Raw genomic sequence first — 14989 nt, forward strand, 5'->3', positions numbered from 1 at the left:
TCTTTCAAACTCCTTTCAGCAATCTCAAGAGTATCTGAGTTGTGCTCAGAATGAAGAAATTATTTATTAAAATATGTTCCTATTATCTTCTATGGTGAAACTTCTACAAGGTAAGATCTTAATGTAAAATGCAATTAAAACTCCAGTTTAGAAAATGAAGATGGACATATATTTATTTAAAAGCAGACTGGAGCATCCACATTTTAAAGGCTTGCTAAAAAAAAACCTGCCACAGAGCAAACCATGTACATGTTTTATGGTATGGTATTCCATAGGGATGTGTCTACACAGAAAAGACTCTCTTTCTTATACCAGTCAAACAAAGAAAGTGCAGCCCATGAAGCCCCCTGACCCTTTCATGGGCAATTTTTCACCTCCTCCCAAAAGGCCACAAAGTAGAAGTTTTGCCCTCCAATATTCCACATTCCAGGTAGCTTTAAAATGTAACTCCTCCTCAAAATTGTAATCCAGAAGTGATGTTACACCACTTCTGGTCCTTTTGGTCCACTCACATTGCACTAGAGAGGTGCAAAGCTAAAAATATGGCCCCTACTCCCTTTGCATTTCTCACCCCATGAAAGATTTTGCCACTGGACATGTGCATAAGGTCTTGGAGCCTGAATGGGTTCATAATTCTGCAAGTAGTTCTACAAATAACCTGGTCATGACCTAGACTATTCTTTCCACCCAGACAGAACAAGGAGCAAAAGAGAAATGTGATTTCAAGTCTGCTTTTACTAGAAGGGAATGCAGTATTATTAAAAATAAAAAAGGGATTCCTTCCAACTGGAAAACTGGTTTAGAAGCAGAGACATAGTTCAACAAGTAAGAAAGCAAGCAAGCACGTGTTTACAGAATTTGTCAATTAGTAGGAGGATTCTTGCTCTTTCCTGTAGTGGTTGCTACATCTGGCTTATGAAAATGCACCCAGTTGCCTGCATGCATTTTCACATTCTTAGATGTATCAAGTGAACATGACACAACATGCCTGATTATTTCCTATCACTTGTTTCAAGTCCCTCCCAGAACCTGAAGCAGGTCTGTGTGCTCTGCAAATGTCCAGAAATGATGAACTGTCATTTTTAGCTAGCTCCAAAACAATTCTGGAGGGTGGGGTATAGGGGTAAAAAATGGCAGGGCAGAGTCCCTCTCCCAAATCTGCAGAGAGGAATGCATCCCTCCAAGCCTGACTATTGCCTCCCCGTCTATTGCATCCCCTATGCTTTTCGATAGCAGTTTTTGGCGAGGCATTCCCACCAGACAAATTTGCAGGATTTGAAGGGCTCAATAAGGATCACCCAGTGTTACAGTGGGCATTGGAAATACGTTATTGTCCACAGGGAGAGGTGGGATATATATAAATAAAAACTATTATTATTATTATTTTCGCTTCAACATTTTTTCTTCCAAACAAGGCGCATGTAGACTTGAAGCAGCAAATACAGAGGCAGTACAGTGTGGGCCACCATGGCATCCTGGGGAAGGGGATGCCCTCCGTACCCAGGGAAATTACTCACTCCTGATGAACATGGAATTGCTGGGAAAGAGTTATTTAGGGATGTAGACAGAGATGCCACAAATACGGGAATAATCTCTCTCCCATTCATCTAATAGAGGTGAGGCAACTGAGGCTTTGAAACACTACTTAGAAAGGATAATGGTCTGGATGAGGGCTGATAAAAGTAAATTCAATTCAGATAGAACCAAGATCTTGGACGTGTCTCTGTTTAATCAAGTGGCGTTTGCCCTGTTCTGGGTGCAAAGTCCACAATATGGGAGGTGCTTTTGCAACTGTGGTCATCCACATGTAGCCTGGCGCCATGGATAACCTTCTGGTCCTCAAACTGACATAGTAACTATAGTCCCAAACACACTGCAGAAATAATCCAGTTTGAGACCGCTTTAAGTGCCCTGGCTCAAGGCTATCGCATTCTGGAAACTGTAGTTTAGTGTGGCGTTTAGCCTTCTCTGTCTGAGAGCTCTGGTGCCAAATAAACCACAATGCCCAGGATTTTCTAGCACTGAGCCAGGGCAGTTAAAGCGGTCTCAAACCGGATTATTTCTGCAGTGTGTCCAGGACCTATGGCACTACTTGGGTAATGTAATAACATGATTTGCAGCCACCTTCTCTGAAGGAGTGTCACTTCCCATGTCTGATCCTAAATAGACCAACAGCTTCCTACCTTCTCCTCGTCCGTCACCCGATCCTCAAAGTCCGCCATTTTGGCTTCTCTGAACCCAGGCCAGCCAGCCCCACCTGTCACCGCCGACGCGCAAAGCGCGCTGGGAAAAGAGGCGTGGCCAGGGGTGGGGCCCAAGAGTCGTCGTCATACCACCGGGAGCCAATGGTTATTCGTCTTCCAGGATCCTCGTCGAAGCTGGTGCGGCGCCATGTTTGTTATGGGCAAACTTTGCTCTTTAAGGCAAAGCCGCGCCGCTGCAACTGTGTAGCGTATAGAATGCCTGATAGAGTGGCGCCGGTTTGCGTGCCATTTTGAGTAAGGGCACCGCAGGATGGAATGTCTCTCCAGCCACGTCCATAAAAGAGTTCCTCAGGGTTCCAATTATGTTGGATTCAGATTTACTAGGTTACTGCACTACACTCTTATAGAGCTGCTATTCCACGTTAACTGCTCTGTTTGCCTCCTGTTGCATTCTGGGATTTGTAGTTTATGGAGAGGCATTAGGCCTCACTGACCCACAATCCCCAGAATGCAACAGGAGGCAGCCAGAGCAGTCAAAGTGGAATAGCAGCGCTATAAGAGTGTGGTGCGGTATTATGTGGATAGGCACAGTAATAACTTCAGCATATATTGTAACATTTGCCAATGTATTATTATTATTATTATTATTATTATTATTATTATTATTATATTTACTTATATCCTGCCTTTCTCCCAATATAAGGACTCGAGGCAATACACTGCAAATTTAAAACAATTTAAAACAATACAGGGTAAAACAATAGGAAAGCATTCAAATGTAATATATATAAATTAGGGGGGAAAACAATTTTAAAAATCAAAACAATTATGCATTAAAACCAGGCTCTTAGTCCTCCAGGGGGGTTTGGACTTCAACTCCCAGAACCCCCAACCAGCTTGGTCAACGGTCAGGAATTGTGGGAGTTGAAGTCCAAAACACTGGGAGGAGGCCCAGAAGTTTGTATGTTCCCTCACAAAAGCCTATGAAGAAATCGGGCAGCCACGCGCATGCGCCCTGGCGTTTTAAAGTGGCGCTGAGGGTGTCGCGGTCGCTCCTGGCTATGTTCCTTTCACAAACGAGAGGGAGGCGAGCGGTCATGCGCATGCGCCGTAGCGGTCTCAGTCCAGAGTCGCTCCTGGCTATGTTCTTTCACAAAAGCCACGGAGGGGAAGAAAGAGAGCGAGCATGCGCATGCGCCGTGGCGTTCTCCGGCGTCGGAGGCGCGCCCGGCTAAGCCCCGCCCCTCAGAAGGCTGAGGCCTCGGAGTAGAGAAGAGAGAGAGGCGGCAGCGATGGTGGAGAGCGTCGGTGGCTCCTCCGTGGAAGGGGACGGCGCTCCTTTGCCCTCCCCGCCACCGAACCAGTGCCCTGGGCAATGGGAGCGGCTGAGGCTGGCGTCGGGGCCCTGGGCGCGGAGCCTGGGAGCGGTGGCGGCCCTGGGCCTGCTTTACTTTCTCCGCGGGCCGCTCCGGCTGCGGGACAACTTGGCGGCAGGTTGGTGGGTGAGGGAAGGAAGGAAGGGGCGGCTTTGAGGGGCCTCAGCCTCCTTCCTTCTGCGGAAGAGAGAGGGCCGGGGGGGCGTCGCGCTTGGGGCTGCGCTGAGGCTGAGAGAGCGTGACTCGCCCCATCTCTCCCAGCGGAAAGCCACGAATAGCGAAAAGGCCGCCTTTTTACCCGAGAGGAGACGCTCTAGGAACAATCTCTAGGTCCTCCAGCGGACTCTCTGGTCTCCATCTGCCAGACTCTGAGCAGAGAGTGGCGCTGGAGGAGCCTTCTCTCTGGGAATAATCCCTGGCTCCTTCAGGGCGGCTTTTGGTTAAAGATGACCATAGAGTTGCGCTGGAGGACCTGGATATTCCTAGAGAGAACATGCTAATGAAATCCCTGAATAATCCAATCCTGCAGAGATTTGCAGAGAGTGTCCTGTGAAGCGCCAATACAGTGTGATATAAACCAGGGGTAGGCAACCTCTTTGAGCCGGGGGCCTGGTTGCTGTCCCTCAGACAACTGGGGGGCTGAAGCCAAAAAATAAATAATTAAATAAGTTTTAAAAAAAATAATTAAATAAATAAACCGGGACAAATGTAGGACAAAATTTTCAAATGGAGGACACTTTTATTAATAAAAATGGAGGGCATGCTAAAAATTTGCTGATTTTTTAAAAAAAGTTAATATAAATGCATGTTTCGGAGGCTTCTATAGACAGCTGCCCCCCTTGCCCGCCTCCTCCTGATAGGCCAAAGGCCCCATGCCCTCATGCGAGAGGCCAAAGGTTCCAGCGGCAATTGGCGGCAGGACCAGGCTGGGGCCGGTCCCAAGGCCTTGCCGGGCCGCATCCGGCCCGTGGGCTGCAGGTTGCCTACCCCTGATATAAAGGGTCAGGGCCACGGCTGACACCATTACATTGAGAGACTCTTCTCTCCTTGCCCTCCAGGCTTCGTCCTCCATTTCAGCCTTCTGTCCAGGAGGAATTCTTAACTGCCCTCCATTTTGAGCAGGGCTAAGAAGCATGAGTTTTTACTCCCGTTAGTGTTTTGTAGCTTTTATTTTGTAGCGTCCTGCGCTTTTTCCCTCAAGCGTCCTACGTTTTGTGGCGCCTTGTCCTCCTTTACAGTCATGGTGTCTGGCCACCCTGTCTTTGCCCCGCTTCCATTTTTCAGCATTCTCACGATTGTGAGAATTCTGGGGTGTGTAGGAAAAGAGGAAGACCACATCGTAGTGGAGACCAGGGTTCGAGTCCTGGCTCAGCCATGGAAACCCACTGAATGACTTTGGACGAGTCACACTCTCTCAGCCTCAGATGGGGCCATAACAACCTCTCCCTCTGAAGGAACTTGCCAATGAAACCCCCATGAGAGGGTCGCCTTAGGGGCAGCAGCCACAGTGCAGAAATAATCCAGTTTGACACTGCTTCAACTGCTTTCCTCCTTGGAGAAACATCTTGCCAAGAAAGCCCCATGACAGGTTTACATACCTTAGTTATTATTTATATATTTGGTGTATTTATACCCCGCTCTTCAGCCACAAAGGCTCTCAGAGCAGCTTACGTATTTTATTTAATCAGACAGCCTGCCCCAGGCTTACAATCTAAAAAGACACGACACAAAAGGAGAAGGGAATGGCGGTGGGGAAGGGGATCCGGTCCAGCATTCTTCTCTCCCTCTGAGGACGACCAAGGCAGATGGACTGGAGGGAGGGCTCTTCTTACTATAGGCCAGCAGTTCTAGAAAGAAAACATGCAAATTCATAATTAATTCATTAATAATAATTTATAAAAATAATAATTCATCTAAAATTCACCAAATACAAATGCACCTCAGTTAACAAAGCAGATGCGTTCCTAGTCATTGCTGAAACACAAAATTGTTATCAGAAGCAGAAATAACATGAAAAGAATAGGGATAGTTTCCTATAGGATGAAAAAGAACAGAAGTTAAATGTGTTTCAGCAAACGTTTTATCTAAACCTTACAATATGCACATGAGAAATGAAATCACGAGGGTCTCGTAAGACTTGTATAACTAAGGAGCTGTATAGACTGGCCATTAAGGCCAGCATGGGGGCGGAGTGGGGCATGCATCCACACAACACATGCCCTGACTCTGCCGACATGACGCCACACACCGCACCATGGTGCTACTCTGGCACTGCGTCCAGATGATGCGGTGCCAAAGGAGCACAGAAAAGCCCTAGTGCTGGTGGCTATGGCACCCTTGCCACAGTGCAAAAAGGAACCGCTTTTTGCAACTCCTTTTTTGTGCCACAGAAAGGCCAGATTGGGGGTGCTGCGTGCGGTTGCCACAGCACTGCTTTGGTGCTAAAAGGGATGGTCTGTACAGCCTTTAAATGAAGACACTGAACCTTCATGCAAATTCTTCTATAAGTACTTACAGGTTGGTTGAGGCTTCTTTTGTTGGCTAAAGAAAAGCTTGTTTACAAAATAAGTGCCCACATTCAAATTACAAAAAAAGAGATTCCTCCTAAACATGAGAAAGAACGAGAAGTGTTTGATGTTGGAATAGATTGCCTCACTGTATGGTGTTTAAAGACCTCCATTTTGATAGTCTTTAAACAGAAGTTGGATGAGCATCTTTCAGGAGTGCTTTAGTTGTGTATTCCTGCAAGACAGGAGCTGGGAGACCCTTGTGGTCCCTTCTAATTCTATGGTTCTATCTGTAGTCAAAACAAATTGTCTTTCAGACCTTTCAAGAAGGGCCACTAGCCAAAGAGGAGATTGACTATATGTTCTGTATGTGGAGAAGCAGGATAGTCTGAAGCCAACCTCAGAGAGGCAGATGTATTCATTGACAGGACTATCTTTTTTCTCCCCACTGGCAGTGACTGTTTTCTTGAGCACACTGACTCCAAAATTCTACGTTGCACTTACGGGGACTTCATCTCTGATATCTGGTCTGATATTTGTAAGTAATCTCTGTTTCGCCCCTTACTGGAACATGTGTTCCTACAGAGCATGAAATAAAGATTGTGAATTTGTCGGACTGCTTGTGTTAACTGGAATTTAAAAGAGGGAAGCAATTACTGTATAGAAGACTTCAAGTATATGATGTTCATAAAACATGATGTTCACAAAATAAAAAAAGGCCGTTTACTACTCAGCTGTCTGCCTATGTCTATTGGATTTTAGAAAAGAGATGTGAGAGTTTAATGCAGGTACTAAATTAGTGAATTAGACCAGAAGTTGTTTTTAGTATTTAAAACCTAACTGTTGTTGGCCCTTGCTGATGTTGTTGCTACTTGTTGATTTTCTTACACATCACTAAAACGGAATCTTTTTTCTTTTACTGATATTTTTGGGCATATAGCAAGCAAGAATTATAGGTTTTGTATTAGTAGAGCTGCATATTATTATTTAAAAATGTGAATTTTGCCTGTCTGGTACTTTTCTGATAATACCAATTGGACTCTAGATGGTGCACTTTTACAGGAAAAGATATACCGTATTTTAAAAGTGTAGCAGCAGGCATCCAGCGGCATTCTGAAGAACATTGCTGAGGATGGAAAATCTTTGTGGCACTTTGCTAGCTATGTGCTTATGAGCTGTCACTGTTGAGATGTAATGCTCTTTTATTGGTTACAGCCCTAAGCAAAGAGTTAACAGCAGTTGAAAAGATGATGGAAATGTAATCATTCTCTTATAGGTGGGTTCTAGACCGCCGCTTTGAGGCGGTCTGCTGCCGCCGCTTGCTCCACACGGGAGCCGCAGCAGCCATACCGCGCGGCTCCCACGCGGAGCAAAAAAGAAGCTCCAAAATGGAGCTTCTTTCTGCAGCGCACTGATGATGTCGCGAAGCGCCAAGGGCGCATTCGTGACGTCATTAGCGCCGCGTGACGTTCGGACGCTCAGCGTCCAATACGTCAATATGGTGTCGGCCATGTAGAAGGGCCGGCACCATATTGATTTAAAATGGGATGTCCTGCGGTGTGTAACTGGCCATAGACAGCTTTTCAGGCAAATGCTTCATGGTATCCCATGTATTATAAATGTATTGAGATGAGCATGTTGTTCTTGTATGGCCCCATCCTCTGATATTGGGGAGAAATCACTTCTGACATGCCTGTACAGCTTTATGCCCACTGACAACTTGCATGTGAACCAAGCCAGTTTAGTATTTTCATTCTTGCATGCTAACATGTAAATTACAGCCCGTTCTTCTACAGAGGAGTTAAACCTTTTTCAAATAATTACATGTCATTTCCTACAATGTATATAACATTTAGTTCTAGAAAGAATAATTATTTTGTTAAAATATTACCCGTTTACCAGTATGAAGTGATGTAAAAAAAGAACCATGGTTGAGAGCATACACACGCACCCCCCCCCCCCCCGTGGAAAATAGCCATCAATCTTGACCTAAATCCAGTTGTTAGTCTGAAATAAATAAGACCCATGGAACAGTGGGATTTGTTAAGTTACAAAAATTCCATTGATTAAGTGAATCTACTGTAGTTGTGTTTAACAATCTGATGTAGCTCTTAGAATCCAATGCAGAAACTGATTGCTAGTTGCAACCTTCAATTGTTTGCTCTGATCTTTCAGTGATCAACCTGATAAATTTTCCCACTGTGTTTTAAACACAGGTTTTGTGTATAGGTAAAATATAATACATACTATTTTCTGTCATATTATATATGTGCAAGCTTTCTGCCTGTTTGGTGGAATGGAACTTAAGTAACAGTGGGGCAGTACAGACCACTCCTTTCAGGGTAGTCTGTAAGCGCCTGTTTTTGGTCCACAGCATTGCCGTAGCACCCAAACCGCCCAGCAACTCTGTGGACCAAAAAAGGAGCTGCCTAGAGCTGCTCCTTTTTGGGACGTAACACAGCCCTTACAATGTCTCTTCCTTTGCATGACGCCTGGGCGCTATGATGCCCACACATCAGGAATACGCCCCCGTGTGGGCAGGGTGATGCTGTAATGGCGCCGCCCGCACTTGGTAGGGCTGAAGGCCATGTGGTTGGTGCGTGGTCCTGAGCCCTACTATCACCATCGGGACGTCACTTCCTGGCAATCTGTACCAGGCCTATGACTACTTTAATTAACTCCAGTTTGTAAGAGACTTAATTGACTGATATTTGCATACACAGTATATTGTGTTCTATTTATTTTGTTCTATATTTTGTTACAGATATTTGAATGGTGGTACTTCAGGAAATATGGCACATCTTTCATAGAACAGGTATCTGTGAGCCATTTGCGACCACTTATTGGAGGCACAGAGAATACTAATTCCCCACAAACAACATTCTCTGCCACAAATGGAGAAAATGAGATGAACAGACAGAGTCTGTCAGGTGACTGCTTCCAGTGTCTCACTTAGTGCACATGTACTTCATGATAGCTGGCTTTAGCTATATCATTAATAAAATATTATAATTAGTCTTTTGGCATACCTACAATAATCCAAATAAGATAAATGGTGAAGTAAACTAATAAGTTTTTTGTGGGTTTTTCACATCATCAGAGAAGATGCCAGCCACAGCTGTTGTCAAAATGTCAGGGAAAAACTCTGAACACGACCTCATAGCCCGAAAAACACACAAAAAACTATGGATGCCGGCCATGAAAGCCTTCGGCTTCACATTAAACTAATAAACTAATAAGCTTAAGGAACTATGGCAGCGGAAAGGCAGGATCATCAGTTTAGTATCTTAGGTATATATCTACACTACACAGCTATAGCAACTACTTTAACTGTCACAAATCCCGTGATTTCATAAAATGGAACCATGATAATTAAACTGGTATAAAACCATTGTAATTGTGTAGTGTGAGTATGCTCTCATTTTCAGATTATTGCAAATTCCAAACTATTATTTTTATTGTAACATAATAGATGATCTGCCTTTAAGCAACAGGCTTTTGTTGTGAATCTCTGTTACTTCACAATTCTGTAAATGAACTCTGCTTTCTTGAAATCAGAAATGACTGGGAAAATTAGAAGACACGTGTTCATCGTGTATCATCTGTAGCTTCCCTTTCTCAGGCATTCATCATACTTTACCGTGATATCCAGACAGGAAACATATGGGTATCACTTGACCCACAAACCACCCTCAGATTCCCAGTTTAGGTTATGGTTTATGATTCTTCTTTGAAAGTCAAATGTCAGACATAATTTTCAGATTTGTACATACAGTAATGGGAAGTTATGGTGAGGTCTAAACAGTGAATTGGGGGGAGAAAGGTTATCAAGTGAGAAATGTAACAGTGTGCCATTGTCAATTTTTGAATCTGAAAACCCTCGTTACTTTGAAGTAGCAAAATTATATTCCAGACTAGTTCAGATCTGGTACACACACACACACATATAAAATGCAGCAGTGTTAGTTTAATTTTAGATTAATTTCTGTTGTTTGTTTTCACAGAGTGTAAAGTATGGAGAAATCCCCTCAATCTCTTTAGAGGAGCAGAATATAGCAGGTATCTTAGTTCTGAAATCTTTTATGTAGCAATTTTTTTTTTAAAAAAGGAACCTGAATTCTAATCCTTCACAGGTTTATAGTCCTGTCTCTTCTTGTGAATGCCACATATGTGGCATGGTAAGCACTTGTTTGGATAGATATGTATTTTCAGTTCTGTTTAAGCTTTATTTTTTCACTACCTTATGGACGTGCCCATTCTAATGGGTACAGTAAATGTATCATTCCTTAAATGTAAAGGAAGTGGTAGCCATTGTGAACATTGGTGAGAATCTGTACTATAGTGTTCCAGACAAGTTTGAAATTTCCAAATGTTCATCCTAGGGCTATTAGTCCATCTAAGGGAAAGACTCAATAGTACATTTTTCCTTCCTTCAAGAAGCAATTCTTGTGCTTTCCCAGCTACTCATATAAAGCCAATCACACATCTCAGTTTCCTCTCTAAAAAAAATCTTTATGCTGCAGTCTTAGATATGCCTTCCTAAAAGTGAGCCTCACTGAGAGCACTAGAATTTGGTTCCTAGTAGGCATTTTTAGGCTTACACTGTTAATGAAACCTCTCTCCCCCCTCTCTCTCTTGAAAGGTATACATGGGTGACTGGAAAAGAGCCACTTACATATTATGACATGAACTTATCTGCCCAAGATCACCAGACTTTTTTCACATGTGAAACAGACTCAGTTCGGCCTTCAGATGCAGGTATCAGTGGCTTTTTCTTTGTGAAATAAAAAAGTTAATGGTGATGTATTTCCTTCTTTGTTGTTCAAAATGTCCATTCTAAACCAAGCCTGAGCAACAGTTGTATTTTTTGTTATCCCAGTTTAAAATGAATTGGTGCTTGCATTCAAGTGGTGTGTATGGCTAGGACCATAAATGGAGTTGGACCATAACTCTTATTTTTGTTCAGTATACAAGGAGGAGGATGTTAGCTTCAACAATTCTGATTTCCCTTTAGTCCCCCCCCCTTTCTGTTTCCCAGCTATTGTCTTCTTCATTTATGTTAAAAGAAAAAGTAAACAGCATTCTTTCTTACATATTCCTCTATACATGATTTTCAAACAAGTCCACATCTCACTCTATTATATCCAGGAATTTCCAATTTAATTCAGAGTATATGTATTGTTTTCCATATAGAATCATCCTGCAATATTTTCATTTCCTTTTTAATGAGGGTATTTATCTTTTTCTCCTCCTTTTTGCTATACTGTTCTTCAAAAAAACCCACACATCTATAAAAAGTTATCTCAGCCACTGTTGCCTATTTGTCAATCTCTTATGCATCTTATGAAGCTAACATCCTTTTTTAAAAATTAAAAAAAAAAGTATACAAGGAGGAGGAAGGTGGCATTTACTTCCAATCATTCTTCATCCGCAATACGTGGAAGATATCTTACATGTGCATGGAAAACTGAAGCAAGATCTGGCTTTTCACCTGGGGTTACAATTGACAATACATTGGCCTGTTACAGACAGCCAAAATAAAGCTGCTTCGAGTCACAGTGGAGGTATGGTGTTTCAATGATGCATGCGTCCTAAGAGTCCAGAAGTCGCACCAAAGCCACGCTCCAGCCCTAAGGAGCAGATTAAACTCTCTGGCAGATTAAACTCTAGCACTGATCTTTCAGAAACATTAAGTCTTGGAAGCTTGTTTGTGTGTTTTAAAAAGTTTATTTAAACCTTTAAAAAATCTTGAGACTTTACAGGTTGAGATCACCCTGAATCATTTTGATGTTTGGATATTGTCTGCTCCTGTTTTTAAAGTGATGTTTTAGTTTGATATATACCTGGCTTTTGTCAGATGGTATGTTAATGCTTACTAATGTATACTTGGCTTTTGTCAGATGGTAATGCCTGCTGATTTGTCTAAATCACCAAGAGCTAGCTGAATCCAGGCTGATCTGAAGATATGTTGTATGATATGAGCTGTATGTTGTATGAATATAGTATACCTAAGCCAAAACTAACATTATCTTTCCAGAAAAAATGTTCCAACATTTTCCACATTATTCTTGCTGGACAGCCGCAACTTTTGTTCCAAAAGAAACATACAGATTCTCTACTTTTCTTATGAAGATTGAGGAAGATCAAATATGCAGGCTTAAATTTTAATAACAGAATCATAGATTTGGAAGAGACCACAAGAGCCATGCAGTCCAACCCCCTGTCATGCAGGAAATCACAGTCAAAGCAGCCCCGACAGATGGTCATCCAGTCTCTGCTTAAAGACCTCCAAAGAAGGAGACTCCACCACACACTGAGGAAGAGTGTTCGACTGCTGACCAGCTCTCACTGTCAGGAAGTTCCTCCTAATGTTAAGGTGGAATCTCTTTTCCTGTTAGCTTGCATCCATTCTTCCGTGTTCTGGAGTAGCAGAAAACATCCTCCCTTCAAATACTTAAACAGGGCTATCATATCACCTCTTAACCATCTCTTTTCCAGCCTAAACATAGCTAGCTCCCCAAGTCTTTCCTCATAAGGCATGGTTTCCAGACCCTTCACCATTTTGATGGCCCTCCTTTCGACACACTCCAATTTGTCAACATCCTTTTTGAATCATGGTGCTCAGGACTGGATATAGTATTCCAGGTGAGGCCTGACCAAGCCAGAATAGAGTGACACTATTATTTCCCTTGGTCTAGACACTATACTTTGATGCAGCCTAAAATAGCATTGGCCTTTTTAGCTGCCACATCGCATTGTTGACTCATGTTCAACCTGTGGTCTACTAGGACTCCTAGGTCCCTTTCACACATAATCTCCTTAAGACAGGTGTCCCCCATCCTATATCTGTGCATTTCATTTTTTCTACCTAAGTGCAGTATTTTACATTTCTATGGGTTGAAATGCATTTTGTTATCTTTGGCCCAGCTTTCTAATCTATAAAGGTCATTTTGATTTTTGATCCTGTCCTCTGGGATATTAGCTACTCCTAATTTGATGTCACCTGCAAATTTGATAAATATACCCCCAATAGCACTGGGCTTAGTGACAACCTCACTGGTCACTTATCTCCAGGATGAAGAGGAGCCATTGCTGAGCGCCATTTGGGTTCGGCCAGTCTGCCAATTACAAATCCACCTAACAGTTGCATTGTCTAGCCCACATTTTACTAGCTTATTTGCAGGAATATCATGGGGGACTTTGTCAAAACCCTTACTGAAATCCAGATATACTATATCTACAGCCTTCCCCTTGTCTACCAAGCTGGTAATTTTATCAAAGAAAGAGATTAGATTTGTCTGGCATGACTTGTTTCTCAGAAACCCATATTGGCTTTTTGTGATTATGGAATTGCTTTCTAAATGTTCACAGACTCTCAGTTTAATGATCTGCTCTAGAATCTTTCCTGGTATTGATATCTGGATGATAATTGTTGTGATCCTCTTTTTTCCCCTTTTTGAAGATGGAATCAAATAACCTCTGAATATGTGTCATTGAATTCAGAAAGATTTTGAGTAGATAAATGCAAGATTTCCCTGTCAGTGCATAAGTGCTTCATAGCCTTTTAAGAATTAGTGTTTGTGCTTCTAAAAAATAGAATTAAGCTGGGTTTGTGACAGTAATATTAACTTACCTTACTTCTTTGGTAAGTGAGTAACTATTGTGAGAACCTGACTGAGGGGAAGGAAGGAAAGGTCTGTCAATATTACTTTGGACAAGAGTTGCCACTTAACCATTGTTGTTCCACCCAAAATTCATCGGTGGCCCAATCCACTCTGAAGCTCACTAGAGTAAAAAGAGTGATGCTAACCTTTATGGCACTAGATATAGCCCTTGTTTTTTTCTGTTATCTACTCCTGATATCTCTCTTAAAAGAGTGGATGTAATAGAAAAATAAAATATTATATGGACTGGTGTTAAATTTGGTCTTATCTTGGTAAGAAGCAAGTAATGATACTTTCTTTGAACTGATAATTTATTCTTCCTGAATGTATGTGTATTGCATGAATATTCTTTGTGACTTGCCATTTAAAAACATTCTTCTGTTCTTTTCAACAGTAATGCAGAAGGCGTGGCGGGAGAGAAACCCTCAAGCCCGAATCAAAGCAGCATATCAAGCTTTGGAATTAAATAATGAGTAAGTCTGCTAGAGATACCACAAGTAGGCATCCACTTCCATTTCCCATCGCACAACCATTTGTGACTTACAGACAGCATGTGTGTGCTGTCTGTTGTATTACTGCATGTGCAATGATTAGATCCAGTGCAATTACTGTCAACTCCCCTCCCGCCCCCCCTCTCGACCCCCCGTGGGCATCATGTTGAATTCCAGCCCTACAGTCTACTATACGATCAACAAGATTTGTTGATCTTTTTCTGGGTGATTCACTTGAAATTGCACGAAGGACTGAAGAAACCCCTATATGGTCTGCTATGACCTAATAGTCTGCTAAATATGATAGTTTTTGTATCTTATTTGATGAAAGTTTATTTAAGTGCAGCTACTGTACTATATTAAAAATTTTAATCATTCGTGCCATTTAGGTCTCTATACAAAATAAGTCAGCTGGCTTCAATCTGAAAGCCGTGTTTTTCTCTCTTAATTCCCTACTCCTTCTCTTTTTCAGGTGTGCCATGGCATATGTTCTGTTGGCTGAGGAGGAAGCAATAACTATCATAGATGCTGAAAAATATTTTAAGCAGGCTCTACGAGCAGGAGAAACAATTTATAGAAAGTCTCAGCATTGCAGTTTTCAAAGTCCTCAGCATGAAGCACAGTTTAGTAAGCATTCTTTCACATAGTGTTCATGAGGCTAAATACATTTGGAGTTGGACTTACTGAATTTTTTTATCAGAACTACTAGCTAACTTGAAACATAACCTCTGCACCTTTCTGCTCATA

General features: G+C 42.3%; 2 protein-coding genes across 3 annotated transcripts in view; one reads left to right on the plus strand and one right to left on the minus strand.

Annotated features, from left to right (window-relative positions):
- CAPZA1 (capping actin protein of muscle Z-line subunit alpha 1) overlaps window positions 1-2312 on the minus strand; it is a 29215-nt gene extending 26903 nt beyond the window's left edge. The window contains exon 1 of the mRNA XM_042464151.1: window positions 2184-2312. Coding sequence (XP_042320085.1) covers window positions 2184-2222 — 39 coding nt within the window. The 5' untranslated portion in view covers window positions 2223-2312. The remainder of the gene's footprint in view (window positions 1-2183) is intronic.
- Window positions 2313-3434: 1122 nt separating this feature from the next.
- The window catches only part of ST7L (suppression of tumorigenicity 7 like), a 53733-nt gene continuing 42178 nt past the window's right edge, over window positions 3435-14989 (plus strand). The window contains exons 1-7 of one of the 2 annotated variants that reach the window (XM_042463251.1): window positions 3435-3698; window positions 6543-6625; window positions 8852-9017; window positions 10092-10146; window positions 10730-10845; window positions 14146-14224; window positions 14715-14869. In XM_042463251.1, coding sequence (XP_042319185.1) covers window positions 3497-3698; window positions 6543-6625; window positions 8852-9017; window positions 10092-10146; window positions 10730-10845; window positions 14146-14224; window positions 14715-14869 — 856 coding nt within the window. In that variant the 5' untranslated portion in view covers window positions 3435-3496. The remainder of the gene's footprint in view (window positions 3699-6542; window positions 6626-8851; window positions 9018-10091; window positions 10147-10729; window positions 10846-14145; window positions 14225-14714; window positions 14870-14989) is intronic. The other variant, XM_042463250.1, reaches the window with a different exon arrangement.

This window comes from Sceloporus undulatus, chromosome 4 (assembly GCF_019175285.1).
Source record: "Sceloporus undulatus isolate JIND9_A2432 ecotype Alabama chromosome 4, SceUnd_v1.1, whole genome shotgun sequence".
NCBI lineage: Eukaryota > Metazoa > Chordata > Lepidosauria > Squamata > Phrynosomatidae > Sceloporus > Sceloporus undulatus.